At 41.8% G+C, this 26,177-nt stretch overlaps 1 protein-coding gene and 1 long non-coding RNA gene across 2 annotated transcripts in view; one reads left to right on the forward strand and one right to left on the reverse strand.

Moving 5' to 3' along the window:
* Nucleotides 1–24,789, reverse strand: part of EGF (epidermal growth factor) — a 102,106-nt gene extending 77,317 nt beyond the window's left edge. Inside the window, 4 exon segments of the mRNA XM_037001165.2 lie at nucleotides 570–797; nucleotides 1,188–1,369; nucleotides 3,422–3,621; nucleotides 24,141–24,789. Coding sequence (XP_036857060.2) covers nucleotides 570–797; nucleotides 1,188–1,369; nucleotides 3,422–3,621; nucleotides 24,141–24,267 — 737 coding nt within the window. The 5' untranslated portion in view covers nucleotides 24,268–24,789.
* LOC140849576 (uncharacterized) lies at nucleotides 723–3,414 on the forward strand. The gene is made up of 3 exons (XR_012131623.1): nucleotides 723–834; nucleotides 957–1,062; nucleotides 2,793–3,414. It is a non-coding gene; the product is annotated as an uncharacterized lncRNA (long non-coding RNA).
* Nucleotides 24,790–26,177: the final 1,388 nt, after the last annotated feature.

Here is a 26,177-nt window from a genome sequence, read left to right on the forward strand (position 1 = left end):
ATAATCTGAATTAATAAGATAAAATTTCCAGCTGCAGATTCATTGTCTCATTCTTTTGCTAATCAACATGTAAGAGTGATGAAAACAAAATAGGGAAGAAAGTAGGAACAGGGTAAGTGTTCACTTCACACTTAACTAATTTCTGTCACTTGCCACAAGATGGAGAGCCAGTTATTGGCAAGATAGCAAATCAAATGAAATACAGGTGCTTTGCAAATATATGACTTAATTTCAAAAAGAAAAACTTCAACTAACACGTGAAAAAACTTGTTATATGCCTAAAACTGGTAACTACTTTTATCTGCGTTTCTTTACTTAATTTTCACAATAACCCCAAGAAACAGGGACTCTCAATATGCCCACATTAAAAGGAAACTAAAGAAGAGAAGTCATGGACCTGCCCAAAGTCACTTATCTAATAAATTGTAAGTCTGGGACTTGGATTCAAGCCTCTGGGCTCCCAAATCTGTAATAAGCCACCAACCAGTTTAGCTGACAAAAGTAACATTAATTTATCAGAAAAACATCAAATGCCAACTGTTTTCTGTTACACCACAAGTATAACTTACTGTGTAAGATGTTGGCTGAAATGGACAGAATCGCCATCATAATCACAGGAATACAGACGAGATTTGCTTCCCTCTCTGTTATACTGAATCCAAAAGAGCCGTTTCTCAGACACATCCAATGACACGGCAGTTACTTTCTGTGACGTCTCCAACAGAACCTTCGCGGCCACACCACTGAGATCTGCTCTGTGAAGGCTGCCGGCCTCCTCCGAACACCAAAATATAAACCTGCCGGCAGGCACATTACATAGACACGTGATCGAATGTAAGGTCATGGAAACCACCAGCTGCCTCAGCGTCTCAGCAGGCCCTGCACGTCTGCTCAGGACGAGTGGGACTGTTTTGAATGAAAATCTAATTCATGAAATATTTATTGCCTTGTCCCAGAAATTCCATGGGATCTCAGGTTAGAAGAATGATGCTTTTATAAAAGCGGTCGAGTGCTGTTTAAAGAGGGAACAAGCCTGCCTTGATTCCACTGCTGGCAACCATGGTAAGGGAAATGGTATCTGTGTTCTGTAAAAGAGGGCCTTGTCAATGAGCTCCAAATGTTACGATTTTACGTATTCTTGTCAGATTTTGAAATACATTTCAATGTTCAAAAACAGCAGTATTTACCTTTCTACTGGATCAACTGCTACATTTGCAGGATATTTCAAAGTACTTAAGAGAACACGGGAATTGTTTCCTTTCATATCTGTTACGGTAATGATTCCTTCTTGTTGATTTGACCAAATAAGTTCCTCATTTATCCAATTTACTGCCATTCCTGAAACATTTTTCTCTATAGTGCATACTCTCTGTAAAATCAAATTTCAAAATTGTTATTAATATTGTCCCATTCACAACAAAAATGTTATTTTTATGTAAAAAATCTATTCTTTTAAGTACTTCCTTTTTTTGTGCATTCCAAAAATTATTTAAATGATACGATAGTCACAGATACGGTGCCGTTATTTTGATGCAGCTATGTTAATTAACCCTCACATGTAAATATTTATGGCACAGTATTTATAGCATAGCTTTGAAATGGAAAATGATCCTATACTTACTGAAATTAGGCAATCAATCATAATGTACTAATATTTTCAACTATAGTGACTGTGGAATCTTGATGCTATCTTAAAGACAGTTTATTCATTACGTTTGTTAATGGAATTTTCCAGATTGTCACCTTAACCCAATTCTTAACTTTGCCAAATTTTGGCAAGATTCCATTGGAGTTTGTGCACAGAGCCCTGGAGCTGGTGAATTCTCATTAGGGGCCCCACTTGTCTCCTGGCCCACCCCTTCCATGAGGCCTTCCCTTTCTACAAGTCCTCAATGCCTTCACATTGACCCTATGGCCCAGAGAAGGGTTTCTCTTGGGCATTATTTTCTGCTTTCTCAAGATAAAAACCTCTGTTATCTCTTAAACCCAGGGCATGCAGATAAACAATCCTCTGGGTGGGGGTGGAGGATGGGAGTGGGGTACGTGCTTAAGCATATAGTTGCAGGTTTCCACGGTGAAAATACTCCAATCATCATTGATATCCAGCTACTGAAATAACGTCTCTGAACTCAGATTGGGCAGGGATCAAACAATCTTATGAGCCTGTGGGAACATCTCATACAAATAGTGTAACCAATCCATGTAACCAATTGCTAATATATTAACATATTATCTCACTAAGTCAACTGTTTGCATTTTAACAGTTGTCCTTTATAAACAATGTTTTAACCCAAAAGAGGTAATACAGTAGTGGATTTTAGGTATCAGGCCAGTCCTTTCTTAATGACTGACATAACCTCACAATTATTTTAACATTTTTTTCTGTTTTGTGACTGGAAACCCTCCAGATTCTTGAGATTCAAGATTTTGATTCTACAGATGCCTGGAGAATAATGAGTAGCCATCCTTGTTAAAAGTGAGATTAGAAAGTATTAGAGATGTGAGAAAACAGATTAGCACCTAAATGAAGCTTTTAAGAATAATTGAAGGGAGAACCAGTTTGGTTTTAAAAAAAAAGAAAAAACAGTGAGCACATTGTGTTGGGACTAAATGCTTACGTTTTTTTTTTTGGTTACATGCTCTTTGTAATCCGTCTCCCAGGAATAGAGAGAACATTCCTCCTGGGACTCATTTAAGGGTTCTACCAGTTAAAAAGAAAGATTAAAGATCTTTTGTATGTACTTGAAGCAAAATACTTTCTATTTGTCACGTTTCACTATTTTATTTTCCAGAGTGCAAACACCTTGAGAATAAAAAGAAGAGGTTTTTCTTCATAAATATCAGGCGCCAAAACCCATGGCAGAGGTTTTAGACAGATAAAACAGGTTTCTCAAGTTCAGCATGACTGATGTTGTGGGCCAGATGATTCCTGCTAGTGGGGACTGTCTGTCCTGCCTGTTGTAGGGTGGTTAACAGCATCCCTGACCTCTGCCCACAAGATGCCAGCAGCCCATCTGCCTCCTCCGCAAAGCTGTGATAACCAAGAATGTCTCCTGACATTGCCAAATGTCCTCTGTGGGGCAAAACTGTGCCCAGCTGGGGACCGCTGGAGTAGAAAGTAATCCTGTAAAGAATCTGTTTGAACCAGAAAATGGTGATCTGACTTAGTAAATTTCCATATTTTCAAAATTACATTGACATCCTCACTTTCCCCTTTTGGGGGCTTCTGAATATCAAGTTCCACAGTCATGGGCTTGGTCAACAACATGACACAGATGCAGAGTAATCAGTACCTACACATGTCAGGCAAACTTTTGAATTGCAATGTAATTTTCATTTATCTATACATTCTGAATTCCCCAGGTCATGTTTGACAGCCTATACAAAAATTCCTCAAATACCTTGGGAAATGGTACATTACCTCTTGCCTTGTCCCATTCATAAAAACTCTCTGCAGAAGCTGTCTTTCTGTATCTACCCAATAGAGTCTTTCCTTATTGTAATGAAAATCCATGATCACCGATATGCCAGCATTTGCCACTAATTGCTCATGATTAGTTCCTTCCAGGTCAATTCTGAAGATACTGTTTCCATGGGAGAAAATTAAGAAGGGTGCAGGACCTGAGAGGAAAGAAAGATACCAAATTGTATATTTCCAGTGATATTTTATCTGACTTAGACAAAATACTTCTGTATGACAATGAATGCAAGTAGAATTCATTTTAATTCCTGGTTTTATATATTAAATAAAGATTATTGTATAGAGAATAAAGAGTTCTGGTGGATGTTCACAGTTAATTTTCTAAATCATCTTCTCCACAAATTGATTGTAAGAAATGAACACTGTCAGATTATGAAAAAAGAACTATTTGGAAAGAAAAGCATTTCTATGCCTATCCATAAACTGCCATTTTTTAAATCTTAAAAATGAAGCTACTGTATTCTGTTAGGGAAATGGTCTGTATGAATGCAAATTTTAATTATTTAAGTTAGAAAGAATATTACAGATACCATTTTGTAAATGGCTCCTCCACCCTGCTCTAACCTTACCTATTGACAGAGCCTTCAGAGTATTGATATGGAAGAAGATGCTGGAAACTAGAGGTCTTAAGGGGAAGCAGGAAAAATTGAAATGCCATCCTGTGAAGGCTCTGAAACATTTTGTTCCTATTGGCATTATCATATAAAATACAGGATGCCCAGTTAAATTTTAATTGTGCATATATTAATTTGGACACACACTAAGAAATTATTCGCTGTTTACTCAAAATTCACATTTAAATAGGTACCTATATTATTATTTGCTAAATCTGGCTGGTGGGTCTCACTGGATCTCTTGATTCCTGCAGAGCCTTGCCCTGTACCCAGACCCTATGCCTAAAGTCTTGTTCTGTTCCAAGTGATAGCCATCTACCCATTCTGATTCCCAAGTACTCAACGCCTGCTTGATACCTGTCTTTGGAAACGTCACCACAAGTACATAGTTTGTCTTTACTCCGAGGTAATGCCAGGGAATAGTTTCATCCCCAGAGCCAGGTTAGTGTCCTTAGTCTCTTCTTCCTGAGGGTGGAGAGACTCCTGCCACTCTGCTTTAGATAACTATGGAACTCAGTTAGGGAATGGGTTGGGGACTGGAGAAAAATTCTTATATCGTCTCACTTCCCTGTTGGCTTCACTCCATTCTGATTTCATGTTAGACTTTTAACACCTTAATGCGACAAAACAATGTGCTTACTGTTCTAAGGATTAAACAAGGTGATGGGTTAACATCCTCTTACTCAGGGATTATGTTCTATATAGTCAGTAAACATTAACTCCACTTTAGAAGATATATTGGAGTAGAGATACAAGAGAAAGGAAAGAGTGTAGGATCATGAGAGTTCGAAATAGGTGCCAGCAAAATATCTAAGAATTATCTTAAATCACTCTTCCCATATCTTTTCCACACAGAAGATCCCCTGCACAGAGGTGTGGAAGAGCCCATTCTCCATTTCCCCTACAGTTGTAGTATAAGAGTTATCATAGAAGAAATGGAAAAGGCATATGACTGATAGCCAGGAGGCTTGGGTTCCAGCCCTGGCTCCACTCGCTTCTCTGGATATCTCCTGGGATCACCCCTACCAGTACCAGAGGATTACTGGGGAAACAACAAGATTATAGGTGTCAATGTATTTCACTAATTGTGGAGCCCTACATAAATGACTCACCATTGCTTGTTCCTACAATCGAAGTCTCACTATATAGGTTTGTGCCACTGTTTGGATTTGAACCCATGGATGAGAATATTGAAATCTCTTCTAAAGTAATGTATCATAGAGAAAAGGAAGGAATAGGAAAAGGCACCCTATACCAATAACTACTAATCTGTGGGCCTCAGATTACTGTGGGCCTGTGTATTTATTGCTGGGTGTTCTCTCTTTGAACTGTGTTTCATGCATTCTCTCTACACTACATAAATGTGCCCAGCACATATTATTTTTCTGATGCATTGATACATTGATGAGGCTGATAAAACATGTGTTCATTTAAGAGCATTACTAAATGGGAGGTTCCCAAGTTAAAAAAAGAAGAAAGGGAAGGCACTCTTAGGCATTTTAGATAGAACATAGTGTAATGCTTGGTATGTAATAGGTACTCAAAATTTTTGAGTAAATTAATTAATGAAGAAATAGTTGTGTTTTATTTATTTGTCTGGGTTTTGACTAATAGGAACAAAGCCAAAGACACTAGCAGATCTATCAAATTCATAAAGCAGAGTCTATCTTATGGTAGATGTTTTACTAATAGCAGTATTATTTATAATAATGAGAACAACAAACATTTACATTCTGATCTCATTTATCCTCATTATAACACCATGAGCCTCATAGACTAGACATTACAGTCAGTAAGTCAAAGCGGAAAAACAAATCTAAAAAATATCTAGACCCATAAAACACCAACCATAGCATTAATTTCAGTAACTTTTCAAAAAGCCAATATAGAATATTCATAAAAATACTGAGTATGAACTAACTAATAAATTCTATCTTTGGATTTTTCCATTCACTGGTGAATCTTATAGCTTCTGGAGTTTATCATAGCCTCTCAGAACTGGAAGCCCTAGACATTACCTAATTCAGTGTTCTCCAAAATTGTTCAAAAGAATCACACAGAGTGTGTGTGTGTGTGTGTGTGTGTGTGTGTGTGTGTGTGTGTGTGTGTGTGTGTGTGTGTGTGTGTGTGTGTGTGTGTGTGTGTGTGTTGCAGATCCCTTCCCCTGAGATTTCAGTTCTGTAGGTCTGGGCTGAGGGCTGGGAATCTGTTTCTTGAATGGATACTCCAGGTAAATTAGGAAGCCTAGTCCTAGTTCAGGTGAGGAATTCAATTATGTTCCCCAATATTCTACCACTAATTGGTGGTGGAGTTGGAATCAGAGCCCAGACACTGCCCTCCCAGTCCTGGGCTCTTTCCTGCCTTAGGATGGACATGCTGTCATGTATCAAGATGTTAACAAAATTCATTTTACCTATGTAACTGATGTTAATTCCACTTTCCTCAAAACACTGTTCATTTTCCTACACTGTCAGCATCCTTGCATGCAAACCAGGGCCTTGGCTCTGAGTATCTGTAGGCATGAAATGTAATATGATTTAAAAGAAAATGAAGTATTATGAAAATTAGGCTTGGTGAAATAGTCATTATACTCTGCTACCACTAGAAATGAAAAAAGGCTAGTGTTTTTCATACCTGTCAAAGACTCTATAAACATTGGTGTGTGGTACAACCTGTACATGTGAATGTCAGCAGGGTGTGCATGTTTGAACAGCTAAACTTTCCCATGTCAAAATCTATGATGTTTGTTTTGGATGCAGTTCAGTAAGAGAGAAGGGCACAGAAAATCAAACGTCATTTCTAAGGAATACAAACCCAAAGACAGCAAACAGGTCACAGCAAATCAGCTGGAACCTCTGACTTCTCCACCTGGGGATTAGTAAGGGATCTTTAGGAATTAGAAAGGAGTCCAAAATGTTTGGAGCACTGAAGATTTTTATTAGTGACCACCAAGAACCTGGGCCTCCCTGACTCAGAGGTCAATTGTGAAAAGCAGGTTTTGGTTGAAGTGGGGGATGGAAACAGAATACTTCTTCTGCTCGGTGTGGGAATAAGTAAGTAAGTAAGAAGAGAAACTGTCTTCTAGGAGCCTTGGGGGTCAAGACTCGTGGGACCTGGCTGGCACATAAATGATACTGGCAACCAGTTTAACAAGAAATCTTAGATTTCTTTCAGGCCAGTACCACTGCCTGCTCTCACCACCACAGGTTTCCTACTCTAAACCTGGAGACACACTGAAGGCTCACAGGACAAAGACAGTGAAAAGGGAGCTCGGGATCTCTGGGATCCAATGACACCACGAAAACAGAGAATGTAGATTTCAACAGATTGGCCCCATGCAAGAAAGCCTGACACTTGTTCACACTGCTCTACCGTAAGCCCCTGATAGGAGGCATTTATTACTACCTCACAAGACACTGACCTGATATCGCAGGTTTTACTAAATGCAGACAGTTTTATTTCACTCTAAAAGACTGTCCCCTTCTCTTTTTTCAATTATGGTACTTAAAAGGGCATACATTTACTTTTTGGGCAATCATAATTTTCTTCTAAGTTTATTCATTAGAGTCAAATTTCAAGGTAGGTGAGAGAGAAGAGCCAGGTGGCTCATAAACTGTACATCCGGAAAGGGGAGACAGGAGATGTGGATTTCAATCTTAATTCTCTAAGGCAAGCTCTGGGGCTCAATTTTGCTTCCTGAAAAATGTGAGTGAAGATTGCTACCCTAATTTCTAGGTAGTAGTAGAAATCTGTCATCTAGAGCAGAAAACAGCCCCTACCTGACCCTCCACTGCATTCTCATTATCAAGCTTAAGAGGCCTACTCCCAGGTCCTTAGGACAGTGCCTGAGACTAGCAGGTTCTACAACATTGCTGTTTTCAACAGGATTTCTCAGTCTTTAACGCACTATTACACATTTTGATTCTCCAAGAAGACAGGTGGTGGGTATCATCAGAGTGAAAATAGCCAACATCTGTGTCACCTCTGGGGTAGCAGGTTGAACACGTTATTGCATCTAATTGGGTAACACAAGAAGGTAGGGGTTCTCAGGATCTTCATCTTAACAGAAGAAGAAACTGAAGTTTATAGCACTTAACTTGCCATAGCCACATGGCCAATAAATAATGGAGTGGGGATTCAAAGCCATGTCTTTCTGATTACAGATTCTAGCTTTTAAACACCATGACGTTCTTCTTATCCCTGAATTCACCAGTAACACTTACTGCTTAGCATCTTCAGGTTCAACTGTGTCAGGGAACCCACTGCAGAAAACACTGCTCAAGGCATTTCACCCTATGGCCAGTTTCTCTGCATCCATGTTCCAGAAACTGATTAGAAAGTGGTCCCTTTAAATGAATTCCTATAAATATATCACCTGGATAATTTTATATCTAATTCTATAATATACTGCATCCCATATATGATGTATATTCCTTGCATTCCTTGACTCATGACCCTTCTCTGCAGCTTCAAAGCCAAAAATGTAGCATTTTTTTAATCTCTCTGCTTCCATCGCCTTCCCCCTTGGATGTCCTTGCCTCCCCCTCTTAAAAGGACCCATGTGATTACATTTAGGATCCATCTAGATAATACAAGACAACCACCTCAAGATCACATTTGCAAAGTCCCTTTTGCCATGTAAGGTATTGCTCACAGGTTCACACATGTTTAAGAAGCAAACATATTTGGGGGCCACATTCAGCCTATAACACTTAATGATGTTGAACATCTTTTCATGGACTTATTTGCCAACCTTATAACCTATTTGGCCTAGTAACTGTTTAAATCCTTTACCCATTTTTAACTAGATTATTTGTTTTCTTATTATTGCACTTGAAAGGTTTTTAAAAAATGTATTTTGGATACAAATCCTTTGTCAGTTATGTGATTTGCAAATGCCTTCTTCCAGCCTGCAGCTTGTCTTCTCGACCTCTTGACATTGCCTTGGGCAGAGCATGATTTTTCATTTTCATGAGATGTACAAATTCATCAATTTTTTCTTCTGCAGATCATGCTTTTGGTGTCATTTCAAAGAGTTCTTTACTTAACACCATGGTACAAAGGTTTCTCCTATGCTTTTTTCTAAAAGGTTTATACTACACTGACATTGTTAGGCAACCTAATCACGTAACAATGAAACCATTTCCAACATCTGTTTTCAAACTACTTTCTTCATACATAGATTTCTTAGTTAGCACTCACTTCCTCACTTGCTGTTGAAATAAGTGTCGCCTTTAACTTGGAGGGATAAAGTTCTGTTGTTTTAGTTATTTTTTGAGTAGCATGCTAGTGACATCTATTTGTCATCACAGGAAAGGTAAAAAATTTGAAACATCTGTCCTTTTTTAAAAGAGAAAAATTTAATATTTGATTGTTCTCTTAAGTACTTTGCTTCAAGATACCTTGTTAGAGGCATTATTTTTATAGTTATTCCCCATCCAATAAAAAGTGCTACAAAGAATCTAGACTTATTTTTATAGGAGTAATGATGTCATTGATCTCCCATAGCACTTTGTGCAACTCCAGATTCAACTTCCTTGTTGCACTACTTTCCCGGGAGTGGGCACAGGGCCCACTATGATCTCACCGAAAAATCCTTTTTGTTGATGTTCCTGTAAATGTAGTGGCTTCATCACCAATGGATACACTTATACTATTTTTTTTTCATAAGACACTTGTAAATATATAAAAAAAACTCCTTGACTACTGAGAAAATTTCTTCTCTGGTACATTTTTCCTTTTTGGGCTAATGAAAAAGTATCTCAGTTCTCTGTGCATTTCATTGTTGAAACAGAGGCACATCAAAGAGTGGTTAAATAACTAGCACTGAAGACACAATACCCATGTTGACTCTTTTCTGGCTCCCCTACTTATTAGCTGTGAGACTTTTAGCTAATTACTTAACCTCTCTGTGCATCAGTTTCTTAATCTTTAAAATGGAGATGATAGTAGTACTTGCCTCATAGAATTATTATGAAGACTAAATTAATTAATTAATGCCAAATGTTTAGATTTTTTCCTCATATATAATGAGTTCTCAGTAAATGCTGACCATTAGTGTCTAGGAAATACCATAAGCTGAGTTATATTAAAAACACCTTTACTTTCAATCAGCTGTGTAATTTTTCTGATACTTATGTCTTCAGAATGTCAGTAATGCTTTCTGTGAAGTTTTCAATATATTTAATCTGCTGTCATGTGGCTTTTCCATGTATTATTTTAGCTATGTTTTACCACAACAGGAAGCAGAAGGAACACTTATTTCACTAATAATATGAGGCTTTCCCATTTTGCTATAATGTCAGAATCCTCAAGAGAAGCTTCTAAGTTTTTATCATTAAGCTTAGTAAATGTGCTTTTATTAATATATCATAACTTGGAAGACAACTGTAAGATCATAGAAAGTTGTTTTCACATTCTGGATACCCATTTTAAATATCTTTCTTGTACTGATGGCTACCATTAGCTAACATTTTGAGGCTAATTTTATACTTGTTACATGGTTCATCCCTAACAATAAAAAGCATAAATCCATTTTTCAGGCTGTCATCTTGTTAATTTCTCCTTTTCTTATTTTCTGCCAAATCTGAAGAGATTTACATTGTTTTTACCTCTCCTGCAGCCAAGGAAGAGCTCATTCTAAGAATAAGAGAAGGATCAGTACTATCCTTCCTCATAAAAGCTAGAGCTTTTAATTCCTTTGCAGGACAGTATTAAGCCACTTGTTGGATTTTATGAGAGTTCGCTTTTGATAAATCCTACTAACACGATGCATCAGTTGTCAGGTAAGCTGCAGGCCACCCTGCTCCGACCCCTGAGAGGGAGCCCCACTGTCCCCTCAGGGTAGTCTGGGCATCTGGATCAGTGGTATCACCACTCAGTCCCAACATATAATTGTGGGGAACAAATATTTATTTAACTGATTTGAATTAATTCATTGGCATAATTTATATAAAAGGAAATTTCATTCTGCTTTCTAGGTGCTTTCAACATAAAGAACTCCATCTATAAAGAGGCTTTACCTAAACCAATTTAATATTACTAAAAAGTTTTGGTAGGAAGAACTACTCTTATGCTGGTTGGCTTTCAGTAATCAGTTGTGGGAGGTGGCAGGTATGTGGTAAATTCTGTAAAGGAAGACACCAAGGTCCTGAGTCCCATAGAGTCCTGCCCCATAGGGTCCTTAGTCCCATATGATCCTGAGTCTCATGGAGTCCTGAGTCCCATAGGGTCTTAGTACCATAGGGTTGTGAGATCCATAGGGTCTTGCCCCATAGGGGCCTGAGTCCCATAGGGTCCTGAGTCCAATGGGGTCCTGCCCCATAGGTACCTGAGTCCCATAGGGTCCTAAGTCCCACAGGGTCTGGAGTCCAATAGGGTCCTGCCCCATAGGGTCTTGTCCCATAGGGTCCTGAATTCCATAGGGTCCTGAGTCCCATAAGGTCATGAATCCCATAGGATCCTGCCCTATAAGGCCTTGTATCCCATCAGGTCAGGAGTTCCATAGGGTACTGCCCCTAGGGTTCTGTCCCATAGAGTCCTGAGTCCCATAGGGTCCTGGTTTCCACAGGGTCCTGCACCATAGGGTCCTGAGTCCCATAGAGTACTGCCCCATAAGGTCCTGTCCTGTAGAGTTCTGAGTCTCATAGGGTACTGAGGCTCATAGAGTTCTGAGTCCAATGGGGTCCTGCCCCATAGGGTACTACCCCATAGGGTCCTGAATCCCCTAGGGTCCTGAGTCCCATAGGGTCTTACCCCATAGTGTCCTGCCACATAGGATACTGTATCCCATTGGGTCAGGAGTCCCATAGGGTACTGCCCCATAGGGTCCTGTCTAGTAGAGTCATGAGTTCCATAGGGTCCTGATCCCCATATGGTCCTGCCCCATAGGGACTGAGTCCCATAAGGTCCTGGGCCCCATAGGGTCCTGAGTAGCATAGGGTTGTGAGACCCATAGTGTCCTGCCCCATAGGGGCCTGAGTCCCATAGGGCCCTGAGTCTCTTAGTGTCCTGAGTCCCATATGGTCCTCAGTACAATAGTGTCCTGAGTCCCATAGGATCCTGAGACCCATAGGGTCCTTTCCCATAGGGTAGAGTCCTATAGTATCCTGTCCCATAGGTCCTGAGTCCCATAGAATCCTGCCCCATAGTGTCCTGCCCCATTGGGTCCTGAGTCACATAGAGCCCCAAGTACCATAGGGTCCTGAGTCCCATAGAGTCCTGCCCCATAGGGTCCTGAGTCCCATAGGGTCTGGAGTCCCATAGGGCCCCAAGTATCATAGGGTCATCTCCTATAGGGTCCAGAGACCCATAGGGTACTGAGTCCCATAGCTTCCTGTCCCATAGGGCTCTGAGTTCCATAGTGTCCTGAGTCCCATAGTGTCGAGTCCCATAGGGTTCTTTCTCATATGGTCCTAACTCCCATGGGGTCATTCCCCATAGGGTCCTGCCCCAAAGGGTCCTGAGTTAGATAGGGTCCTGTCCCATAGGGTCATGTCTCATAGGGTCCTGAGTCCCCAAGGATCCTAAGTATCAAAGGGCCCTGAGTCCCATAGGGTCATGTCCATAGGGTCCTGAGTCCCATAGGGTACTGACACATATGGTCCTGCCCTATAAAGTCCTGAGGCCCATAGGGTCCTGAGTCCCATAGTGTCATGAGTACCATAGGGTCCTGCCCCTTAGAGTCCTGCCCCATAGGGTCCTGAGTACCATATGGTCCTGAGTCCTATAGGGTCCTGGCCAAAGGGTTCTGTGTCCTATAGGGTCCTACCCCATAGGGTCCTGAGTCCCATAGGATCATGAGTCTCATAGGGTACTGCCTCATAGGATCCAGAGTACTACAGGGTCCTGCCCCATAGGGTCATGAATCCCATAGGGTCCTCAGTCCCATAGAGTACCATCCCATATGGTCCTGCCCAGTATGGCCCTGAGTCCCATAGGGTCATGAGACCATAGGGTCCTGAGTCCCATAGGGCCCTGCTCCATAGGGTCCTGTCCCATAGAGTTTGGAGTCCCATAGGGTCCTGAGTCCCTTATGGTCCTGAGTAAATGGGTTCCTGCCCCATAACTGCCTGAGTCCCATAGGGTCCTGCCCCATAGTAACCTGTCCCATAGTGTACTGAGTCCCATAGGCTTGTGAATCCCATAGAGTTGTGCCCCATAGAGTCCTGTCACATAGGGTTTTGTATCCCATCAGGTCAGGAGTCCCACAGAGTACTAACCCATAGGATCCTGTCCTATAGAGTCCTGAGTCCCATAGGATCCTAAGTCCCACATGGTTCTGAGTCCCATAGTGTCCTGCTTCATGGGGTACTGTCCAATATGGTCCTGAGGCCTATAGGGTCTTGAGTCCCATAGGGTCCTGAGTCCCATAGTGTTCTGCCCCATAGTAACCTATCCTATAGAGTCCTGAGTCCCATAGCATCACAAATCCCACATCGTCCTGCACCATAGTGTCCTGCCACACAGGGTCCTGTATCCCATTGGGTCAGAAGTCCCATAGGGTCCTTCCCCATAGGGTCCTGTCCGATAGGGTCCTGAGTCCCATAGGATCCTGTCCCAGAGGGCTCTGAATTCCACAGTGTCCTGATTACATTGGGTCCTGAGTTCCATAGGGTCATGATTCCCATAGGGTCCTGCCCCATAGTGTCCTTAGTCCCATAGGTTCCTGTCCTATAGGGTCCTGAGTCCCATAGGGACCTGAAACCCATAGGGACCTAAGTCACATTGGGTCCTGAGTCACATAGGGTCTGCCACATAGGGTCATGAGTCCCCTCGGGTCCTGAGTCCAATAGCATCCTGTTCCATAGGACTCTCAGGTCCACAGTGTCCTGAGTCCCATAGGGTCCGGAATCCCACAGGGTCCTGATTCCCATATGGCCCTGATTCCCATAGGGTCCAAGGTCCCACAGAGTCCTAAGTTCCATAGAGTCCTGAGTCCCATAGCTTCCTGTACCATAGGGCTCTGAGTTCCATAGTGTCCTGAGTCCCATAGGGTCCTTAGTCCCATAGGGTCCTTTCTCATAGTGTCCAGAGTCACATAAGATCCTGCCCCATAGTGTCCTGCCCCATAGGACTCATAGGGCCTTGAGTACCATAGTGTCCTGAGTCCAATAGGGTCCTGAGTCCCATAAGGTCCTGCCCTATAGGGTCCTGTCCCATAGGGTCCTGCCCCATAAGTACCTGAGTCCCATAGGGTCCTGAGTCCCACAGGGTACTTCCCCATAGTATCCTGCCTCACAGTAACCTGTCCCTTAGGGTCCTGAGTCCCATAGTGTCATGAATCCCATAGAGTCCTGCCCCATAGTTTCCTGCCACATAGGGTCCTGTATCCCATCGGGTCAGGAATCCCATAGGGTACTGCCCCATAGGGTCCTGTTCAGTAGAGTCCTGAGTTCCATAGGGTTCTGTCCCATACTGTCCTGAGTCTCATAGAGTCCTGAGTCTCAAAGGTCATGTGTCCCATAGGGTCCTGCACCATAGTGTCCTGAGGCCCATAGGGTCCTGAATCTCCTAGGGTCCAGAGTACTATAGGGTCCTGAGTCCCATAGGGCCCTGTGTCCCTTGAGGTCCTGTACCATAGTGTCCTGAGGCCTATAGGGTCCTGAGTCCCCTAGGGTCCTGAGTCCCATAGGGTCTTCAGTCCCATAGAGTCCTGAGTTCCATCGGGTCTTGCCCCATAGGGTCCTGTCCCATAGGGTCCTGTGTCCTATAGGGTCCTGTGTCCCATGGTGTCCTGCACCATAGAGTCCTGAGTCCCATGAGGCCCTGAGTCCCATAGGGTCTTGAGTCCCATAGGATCCTAACTCCTATAGGGTCCTGAGTCCCATAGTATCCTGACTCCTATAGGCCCTGAGTCCCATAGAATCCTGACTCCTATAGGGCCCTGAGTCCCATAGGGTCCTGAGTCCCTTACAGTCCTGCCCCGTAGGGTCCTGTCACAGTGTCAGTCCACACATGTAGATCAGCAACGATAATTCATTATCCTTAGTTTCAAAAATGGCATTTCATTGTGTCTGTTGGTAATAAAACCAGTCACTTTATATGTATAACATAGCTTATGTTAAAGAAGGATATCCATGCACAATGTGCTTCTGTTTAGCTTTCTGTTCCAGAAAAACTACATGAGCATTGAAAGACAGTCACCTATCATCCTCTCTTAGACATTGTTGGGTACTTTTAAAATGCATTGAAATTCTAAATGGAAATTTTCATTCATGTACTTATTTCCCCTCTTACATGACATCTTTGCCATGATTCCTTAGAATAACCAAGAAATATATGTTTCAGCCAATTTTTCTGATTTGTTTTCCAAAATATAATAAGCTTTTTCATCCACATGTAGCTTTTAAAAATATCAACAATGTTGCCTCAGTCTAAATGATAATATATTTCCACTTACTGTTACAGAAATTAACATTAGTGACACTAACCTTTGCAATTTCCCTGCATACCAAAGAGAGATAAAATTCCTTTGTATTGAAAGTTCCATAGCAAACAGAATAATTGTATGCTTCAGTGGGAGGGAGATAAATACCAGAAGATTCCTGGTAGCTTCTGCCTCTGGGCACGTTTTTTAAACTTCATAAAGGAAGTGTCCAGAATACACAGGACTGGTGTCAGCAGCCATATATTATGACACTACTGAGTTTGTTTGTCCATCTTCCATTATCAAGGATGGAGTCTATGGAAGAATGAAGACCCTTCTTCAAGCTTCTGCAGTTTTAATCAGAAAAGACTTGATGTGAAGGAATAAATGGACAAGAACAAGGCAGGTGCATGATGTTGTTAGGACTGTCTGTGTTGGAGCAACCATCTACCCACAAATGAGTGAAAACACTTATTACACACAAAGCTGGCCTGTAACACCCTGACAGACTGCTCTGAGTAGAAGAAGAAGGTAGTGCTTTTCTCTGAAAACCTTTCTTTCCTGTCACTGGGAGGGGGCTTTGCAAATAAACCAATGGATACCATGAATCACTGCCACAGGAGTCAGCTGGCTATCAAACGCCCTTACATCCACACAAATTCCAGGGTACTAAGTATACTGGGAAATACTTGGGAAATGCAGACACTGAGAGACATTAGCGTGGCTGACGTGGCTTGGGAGAATTAGAAAATCAAGGTCATAAGTGAAAACAGACACATACACCAATTCAAACTCCAGGCTCAGAAAGAAGGTCCAAGAGGTGAGGAGAGAAGAGTTCCTGCTTTGTATTTGGCTAACACGACTGAAGTTTCTATGCATTAAAGAACTCCCAACATCAAATAATAGCTTTGAATGATGATATTAAGGAAGAGAACTGCTAAAGAAAGACATATTTACAAGCATTATTCCACAATTGCCCTCAGAGGTTAGTAATATTGGCCATACAAATTAAAATAGAAATGTGTCTTCAGATGTTGCACTTCAGATCTTTCAATAAATGCAAAGGTCCCTTCTTTTTCTACATCTGACAGAAATGTTACTGATAATGTCCAGGTCCAGATCTCAGTCATCTTGTAGGCCCCAGCAAATGGGACAGCTGGGGATGGGACTGGATGGTGGTGTGCAAAGCCATCATTTATTAACATTATTGTTAATAAAGAATCTCTACAAAAAGACTCTGTATTCTTGGTTCACCTAATACCCAGGTAACACTTTCTTCAAGGTAAGTAGTATTACATTCTGAATGAAAGTTTCTGCCCTCTGGACAAGAAGTAAATTGAAAATAGGAACAATTACGTGCTGGTGGTCATGGGGTTTTTTGCTGCTGTTATTCCTGGTTCTTTCTTGATTAGAAGTTAATTCTAACATTAGAAACTATAATATAACAAAACTAATATTTTGTTCAATGTATAAACACGTAGGTAAATTGGTACAATGAAATCTACAACTCAGTGATAAAAAGGAGATATAGTGATTGATTATTCATAATCCAAATTACTGCATGCTCTAATGGAACAGTTCTCTCCCCTATGCATAGTGGTTGCATTCCAAGACCCTCAGAGGATACCTGAAACCACAGATAGCACCAAATCCTATGTACACTGTTTTTTCCTAACCATACGCACTGCACCTACGATAAAGTTTAATATAAATTAGGAATGGCAAGAGATTAACAACAAAGAGTAACAATAAAATAGAATAAGTACATTATACTGTAATAAAAGTTAAGTGAATGTGGCCTCTCCCTCTCTCTCAAAATATCTTACTGTGCTGTACTCACCCTTCTTCTTGTGATGATGTGAGATAAGATGCCTACATGATGATGAGACAGGGACCGTGGGTGGGTGTAGTCAGAGTAGTGTAAGGGCGTCTGGAAAAAGACCCCTACCAAAACTCTGTATTAAACAATTATGCAAAGTCAGAGTCACATTAATTCTCCAAAGTAAAATATCAAACGAGGAGTACATGCATTCTTCAGTGAAGATTAGTTAAAACTAAAAAGCCAGGGGTAACTTGGCCTGGAATGCTTGAATATCCCCCAGATAAGAAAATACCTCAGCATAGCCCATGTCTTGTTTGTGTCAATTAAATGAGGCTATTGTAAAATTTACTTTAGCCTGTTAAAATCAGTTTATCTTTAATTTTACCCGGATGCTGCTTTTCCTCCTCCAGCCCCTAATCAAGTAATATATAACCTGGGTAATTAATATAGCAGGCAGGCCCAGCCGTAAACAACACAGTGAAGGGCAGGAAAGATTCCATCTTAAGGATAAGATTGCATTTTTTTTACACCCAAGAAGTTAAGAAGATTCTTAACTTACTATTTAACAAACAGACAACAACTCAGCCCACCTTGAGAGCAAGACAAGCAGCCTGGATTGATACGTTCCCAAACCAAGAAACTGCTATTCTAAGAACCAAAGCAGTATATTTCTTACGTTAACTGCAAAATAGTCCGGAAAACTGATAATAAACTTAGTGTCTCTTCAAAGATAAATATTTAGAGCCATTTGGTGGGTCTGGATCCCTAGCTCTGTCTCTCAACCGCCTATAAATCCCCCAGACAACGCACCGCTAGGGACTCTCTTGCCCCCTTCTGGCGTGAGCCAGGAGCTCTATTCTATCACTGTTTCTCTGAATAAAAGCCTCTCCCTGGCTCTCTCACCTTGACTGTTTGCGAAGTGCATTCTTTGCCTCGGCAAACAAGAACCCCGGAATCAACGAGATGAAGTGAGGTGAGTGACGTAGGCATTGTGACGTAGCGCTAGGCTACTGCTGACGTTCTGATAACAGCTCAGAGGGAGGATCATCTGCTTCCTGACCGTGGTTGACCAGGGGTAACTGAAACCCCGGGAAAGGAAACCGCAGACGGCTGTTTGGGGAATATTCCGCCGCCCTCATCCTCGCTCATCGGCGCCTCCCCCAACCTCCTGCGCCTCCAGCCGCGCCACCCTAAGGGGCTTCTGGGAGATGGTCCCTCCTACTTCTCCTACCTGTCACTTACTGTACCATTTTTCCTGAAACGAGGGGCTGGCCTTGTTCTCATTTTCTTCAGCACAGGTGAGATCAGTCTCTAATTTTAATAAGACCCTCTTAAGGACTGGGGATAACAGCAAAGAACAGCCCATAGAAGACTGTACAGTCGCTGGCCGAGACCAGACCTCTGAAGGGCTCTTTTGAAGTCAGAGCCCTGCCGCCTTTCTGACTTATGTCCCGAGGGTTGAAGAATGGACTCTCCCAGACCTGCGCCTCCACAGCCCCTTCCGGCCGAGATACGGGAAAACAGCTCCTCTCCAGGTGGTAGCTCCATAGCCCAGCACTTGTCTCTGCGGATCTTCATATCTGTGTCAAAATTAACATTCTCCCATTGTGGAGAGAAAAGAGAAAAAATTGGCTTAAAGCCTGTCATCAGAATTTCTCTTCTGAGAAACAACTGTTTTGTATTAAAACACTTATGTATACTATTTAATAATTTTTTAAAGTTTTTTCGATTTAGAAAGGGAGGCCCAGGATATGATCAGGAAAACAGAACTGGAAATCTAAAACGTTTTGCACAGAATGTAGGTCATTTGAAATAGATTAAGGAGGCTCAGAAGAGAGGACTAGGTGTAGATTAACACAATTGAGGGGGAACCAGGAGCCGGCTAAGATGGCAGAAGGCTAGCACCCAAGAGGACAGATGGCTGGGAAGTCTTTCCCACAGAAAACAATCACCTAACTTTTAAGAACAAGACTGAAAAATATTTTGATTTGTTTAATATACTGGATCAAGAGGTGGCCTAGACTTTTGTTTAGCCCTAAGCCTTCGGTTAAAGCCTGTATGCTCACAGTTCATAGCAGGAGTGGGCTCTTTCCAGAAGTAAAACAGGGTGGTGTCTAGTTTGATGTGATGGAGCATGGGGAAGGTTCAGCACATGACGGAACTGAGGCACAGAGTAGATCAAGAATTCAGGGGAAAGACCGGAAGGGCACAGAGCTTTCCCTCCCACATTATCATCCCCAGGCCCAGGAACCCTCCAAGATAGGAGAGGGAGACCCTGGGTTTCCCCCAGAACATAAGAAGAGAGCACAGGACATTTTTATTTAAATTGCCCAAGATATGGTGACCCCAGAAGGCCAGAGCTTTAGGCATTTATGAAACTCCAGCCCATCCTTAGGGATATAATCTCACTTTCTGGTCCTTAGGGAAGAATCTTAGTGTGACCCTACTGCACTTTTTTATCTTCCATTACACACTCTGAGAAAAGTCATTCACTATGAATAACACCCCCTAACTTGAAAAAAAGCAATCCTTTTGCTCATCTTTTCATGTTAAGGGAAAGGAGCTGACCTAACAATGAAGAAAAAGTGAAGCATTTATTCTGTCATTTTATTACTTCTGTAAAACAGTCTCTCCCAAGTAGGATGTGTAGACTTAGAGGCTGTAAGAAGGTTCACTATTGTGCAGAAAGAAAATACTGGAAATATTATGTGTTGTGTGATGTTTATAATACTAATATATATAACATGCAAGTGACAAAGAACCAAACACATTGAGAGCGTGTGCTCACATTTTAATTTTTTATAGATGGAATTGAGTGGAGACTCCTGAAATAAACAATAAACAACCACTCACAGTAAACAAGGAATTATTTCAAATAGATTTTCATGAAAGCACATTTGTAGATGATAAAGTGAGATTTTTAATTTACTTGAACCAAATTACTAGTCCCCTTACTTTTGGCAAACAATTACTGGCTCTACTCTGAAGGCAAGGAAAGAAATCTTACTTCTAACTTCTAAATTAAATGTCAAATATCTGGACAACCCCCAACTAGCCCAAAAATGTAAATTCATTTGAAACATTATTTTACCACTCTTTGATTATGCCCTCAACAGCTTTAAAATTCTTAGGGAAATTGGTTCCAAACATAAGGACAAATACATCAGCAATTTAAATAATCGCTAACATTTTCAAGGCATTTTTTTTTGCTGCTGTTGTTAAAATAAAATACTAGTGAGAAATTCAACAAGGAGATTTCATTTGTGCACAACGAAATTTTTTATCATTTGATATCACAGAAAGACAAACACTGGAGCTACAGTTTCCCCGGGGCGCTCACTCAAATCAGTTTGATATGGTTTTGTATTTTTTAATAAATCTTTCTTGAGTTTATAAACATAAAATTGTAAATATTGACATTATTTTGACTACAATTTTTAATGTAAAACTATCATCACATTTGTCAATATGACATTTTTCCATGTGATTTTTAAAAAATCAATTATTATGGAAGAAACCAAGCCAGATTTGGAAAATACTACTACAATTACCACCAATAAAAATCATTTTAATTGTGATAAAAATGTTAATAGCAGCTAAGAGTTAGTGAGTGCTTATTACATGCTAGACTCTGTTTTATTCACTTTACATGTATTAATTGAATGGTCCTATTGCTAGCTGCCCATTATGCCTGTGAGAACCACCAAAGGTGAATAACAAAGCAAATGATACCTGGATTCCACCCCAGAACAGACTCTGACCCAGATAGACCAGCATGGTAACCTGGACATTAGTGATTCTAGTGGCCAGTATTTGGAAACACACTCATTAACAACCTCCTGACAACAATCCCTAGAGGAGGCAGTAATTACCTTTTTTTAACAGTGAGGAAGATGAGACACATGATTCACTAGTAAAACTGGGATTTTGAACCCAGGTCTGTCTTCAGTATTTAAGCTCTGAACCACTAATCTCTACTATCCAAAGATCACAAACTTCTGGGTAGTTAGGGGATGGTTTCATTCCCGTGGTATGCATAAAAGGTCATTTTTGTAATTTCTTTGCAATTGGATTTTTTAAAAACTTTTGAATAACCCTGGCTGAAAAACACAAACAAGATTCTGATCCCAGAATTACTCTGGTTTGCACAGGACTGGGAAGCTGACCAAGCCTTAGCCAGTGCTAAGGCTGATCTCAGTGATCAGTGAATCAGTGATCTCACTGTTTGCTGCTAGAAGCCGTCTCCCAGTTGGCTAACTTCATGCCCCAGGATCCCACCTGCAGCCAGATCTCTGCTTGGCCTGTGCTTCTTCCTACCCTTCCAAGAAAGTTCATATAAATAATCCAGGTACCCACAACAAACAGGAATAGTTCCTTTTTTCAACTGATATTTCTCCTCCAGGGCAAATAGGCTTGAAAGTTCAGGAGCAGCTTGCACCCGTTTTCCTATTGCTCTCTTCTCCTACTGTAGCTCAAATAGAAGCCACCAGAATAATCAGTCAATTAAAAGAAAAAAAGCAGAAGGGAGAGGGAAAATGAAGAGAAAAGAAAACCCAATTCTGTGTTATCACTTGGTTTATCTGGCTAGCAGTCACAGGAGTGACAAACTTGCATAAAATTGCCTGCAGCTCGTCAAACCACAAAGCATTCCTCAGGCTGACCACATGTTGGCCTCAATGCCAAGGACAAGGAATAAGGCAAGTAGAATTTAATTGGGGGAAAAATAGATGATGGCACCGTATCTATTTAGAGAGGAGAAACCCTAGCCTCTGAAATGCACAACGTGTGACCCAGGCAGTTATCAGCTAACATGAGATGTGGCGTGTGAAGTAGTCATTTAGCCCAATGACTTGCAAGGAGCAAGCGGGCAGAGAGGCAGTCACAAAGTGGCATCCAGACATTCTGCACTCCATGGGCCTGAGTCGTGTCACTGTCCTGTTCAAGTAAGACATCTCAGGGTATGATTTGATCAAAGAGATTCAGCCAAGACATGGAGCCAAGAGGACATTTATAGAGCACAGTCTGCTAGTCTCTATGTTAAGTGCATTTCACATGTTATCTCATGTGATTCCCACAACACTCCTGAAAAGGGGTATTATTATTTCTCTGCAATATTCCAGGGTAACTCAAGTATTAAGGAGGCAGCATGGATTTTAAATGTTGGCTTGTAAAACCTGTGCTCTTTCCACTTTGTGACACACTCCCCCAAACTCACTGTATCCTGGGCGTCAAGTTTATTTGGGGCAACCAGCCTTAGCAAAGGCACTTCTGGGGCCGCCGCAGGGGCAGCAAGGGACAAAGGTACAGGCCCGCTTGCTAGCAGGAATCAGGGCCCTGAGACTAAACCGGCGCATGAAGTTCATTTCTGTGCTTTTTCTGCTCTCTCAGGTTCTGTTTCTTGACTGGCTCCCACCATCTCCCCTCACGTCCCATACAGATGGTAGTGCCTGACTCTGGACACTTGCCAGCTCCTCTCAGGAAAGTTCTCTCACCCCAAAAGCTTTAACTTCTCCCTCCAGCAGCTGAGTCACAGGTGCATGGGGTTGTTTTTGTCTTTTGTCACCCCTTTTTTGTTGCTTTTCTCTAGGGCTATGTGAGATTAGTAGGTTAGGGAGAGACGCATTCATTCAGCAACAGTTCACAGAGTACATACTATGGCTGCGGAAATGTTCTAGGTGCTGGGGACATAGAGACCATTATATTTAGTCCTTCCTTCGAGTAACCTAGGGCTCTGCTCACCTGTTAAAAGGAGTACTGCCTGGAGACAGGGTCCTGAGATTCTGAGCAAGGGCATCTGACTACCTCATTTGTAACTTCCTTCACCGGAGAGTGGGGGCAGGAGCCCAACGTCAGCAGTTTGGCTCAGAACTGTCCTCTTTATTCTCACTATTTTGTGCTGCCTTCCAGTGGTTTCTCATCTGGAAACTTTACGGCATTTCCCTCAACCTAACCTACCTCTTTTGGGGAGTGAGACCCCTTTTCAAAAGGGCAAGGTGACAAGAAAGGAAAGTCAGGGCTGTTCACAGATGGAAACACCTGCCTTGTTTGAACAGCAGGTGGAAGACCCACCCGAGGAATAAATAAAACAGTGAGAGCAACAGTGAGAGAGTGAAAGAGAGGCTTTTCAAGCAAAATCCTTAAGCAGGATTGTTATTTGCATGCAGTAAAAGTCCCATTTTCCCTTGATTAAAACCCATTTAACAGGGGTGGGGTGACATTTACTCACTGACGTTTCTTAGCAAGTTCTCAAAGTTGCAAATGCACCTGTTACCAGAATACTAGAGCTGCGTCAGAGCTTCAGAAATGGCAGGAGAAGGAGGGGGTGGTTAACTTGAAACATAGCTTTCACAATGATACAATCAGAATTGTTACCAATTCCCTTCCCATTTTTCACTGGTTTTGTAGCAACTTTTGAGTTCTTACACAAAGCTATCAGAAAGAAGGATTTTTTTCATTATGGCTTTTAACAAGGCAGTTTCCACACACACACACACACAAAAGCCATCTGTTTCCCCATTTCCAGTACAAAGCTGATCGGCTAAGTGTGCAATTATGCCTAATATCAACATAAAGATGAAGGTTTACATGAAAAGAGATGTTCAGCTAGTTAAAAATGAGACATGTTCAGTTACACACAGAAGAATAGTTTGAGAGCCGTAACATTTTGTAGTTGGTAGCACATTTGCTCTAACAGCCAGTAAGGAAATATACATGCATTAGAAAACAAAAATTACGCAAATATAGACACCCAAAGACAAATCAGGCAAAAATTGCCCAAGCATGTAAGACAGAATCAACAGGCGTCTGAGGACAGTTTCCAGGAAGATGTGAATTCCTCTTAATGGGATTACTTACCCACACAAGCAGAATTCCCATTCCCCGAGGGAGAGCCATCAGGACAGTTCCAGAGCTCCAGTGCTGAGGGACTGACGGAAGTAAACTTAAAAACTACAGGCAACAGAATGATAAAGAAGAGCAGCATAGTCTTGTTGGGCTTGAACTTTCAATAGAAAATCACTTGACTTCGCTGGTGCATAGCCTGGGCAAGGTGAGTATGTCTGACCCCAAGCGTGTCCACCCAGGTTGGCAGGCAGCCCTGAGGCATCTTTAACTCTGTTGTTTGTCTATTGCCTTCCAGCTCCTTCTCCTTCAACTCAAGACAGTGGCCCTGCAGCCTGGAAACGACTCTGAAAGCTTTCTTTATCTAAGTCTTTGGGGAGCCAGTAAGAAATACCTGACACCCTTCTGACAAATTTCGCAGCTGAACAGCCACACTCCGGAGGCCTGCAGCTGACTTCACTGTGACAGGCAGAGCACTGGGCAAAGGCTACAGAGAGAAGAATAAGGAAAGAACTGATGGGATGTTCCCACCATGATCCTTGATGAGGCTGAAAGAAGAAATATGGAGAGATGAGTCCTCTCCAAGTCCAGTTTCCCTTTTTGAAAAGTAGAATGATTCCCTTTCCTCTTAAAGCCTTTCCGGCTCCACCTCCTTCCCTTTGGTGACACTTGAGTGAGCTTGTTTGCAAATGAGAATGTGGGCAATTCCACACTGCAGGAAGGCAGGGAGGGCTGCCAAAGAGGAGATAACTGGCTGTTCACCATAAATGTTCCGGGCAGAACTGGAGAGAGAGCAATTAGGGGGCTGTGGAGTCACTCCTGGTGTCCTGGAGGTACCTGCTGAATATTGGCTAGGCATTAATATCTTCAAAGGGGGACACAAGTTAAACTATGCCAGGCAAATCAATGGTGAACAGCACTGCCGATAATTCAGACTTACAGTAACTGATCATTCACATGAGCAATACTAAAGAAAATTTACCTTCAGCTCATTATTTGAACAAAATGTCAACACCCGTGCACATTCCTGGCGCTAATCTTTTTTATAGTGGAATTTGAAAGATTATTCTTTCCAAATCAAAAGGAAATCCCTGAAGCCAAATAAAGAGATACAATGTGCACAGACATCCCTTCTTTCAGCATGAGCATAATAAAACACTGTGAGGGGCCAGGGGTGCAGGGAAAGGAGTTGGTTGTTGTTATAGGGTTGGAAAAAATAAGCTAGGAGTGCAAAATCTGGGAAGCCCTGGAAATTCAGCAGAGCTGAATGCTATTCCTCCTCAGGCAATGTAGGCTATCTTTACACATATCAGTGATAGAAAATAAGAACTTGAAGTATCAACTAGCTGTCTCCTCCAGCACTTTCTACCTGGAGCCACAGCAGTCACTTCTTTAGGAGTACACCCAGGGCCCAGAAATACACAGCTAGGCAAACCATTTACTCCAGATTTGATGAACAATAGAGATTTCTGTCAGTTTGCTTCAACCTGGAAAACAAGCTTTCACTTGTTGCCCAGAGGTAGTATTCTAAGCGCTAGTCCAGTGTAGATAAAGCGATAGTCACCAACAACAGTCACACCAGTGAACACCCGTTATGGAGGAATATGGGAACTCCAAGCCTTTTATTCATATTTAGCTATGTCCTCATCATTGAAGTACTGGGTCACTTTTAGGAAACAGTGGAAGTCAGGATTTGTCTGATTTCAGCTGGCCTCCATCAGCCAGCTCTGACCCCTTATACTAGGTCTGGGGGACAGGAGAAGTTGTGGGGGGAAGGAGGGTGGAGACATGGAATATTCTGTTGCTCTCTGGACTCACTTGGACTCAATATGCACTCCAGGTAACCTGCATGAAGTTCCTTGCCTTGTGAGTAAGCTTCCCCTTCAGTAAAACACATTGCCAGCATCTCAGGTGACAGCAGTAGAAGGGGCTGAGAGGGCAGTCAGCCATCAAGCTGAATTAATGGAGAAGAGTGACAAGAATGATATGAACACATATAGGAAATAATCCACAACTATATTTTATTTGGATTAGGAATAGCTCATATTATTT

The sequence above is a fragment of the Manis javanica genome, chromosome 5 (assembly GCF_040802235.1).
Source record: "Manis javanica isolate MJ-LG chromosome 5, MJ_LKY, whole genome shotgun sequence".
Taxonomy (NCBI): domain Eukaryota; kingdom Metazoa; phylum Chordata; class Mammalia; order Pholidota; family Manidae; genus Manis; species Manis javanica.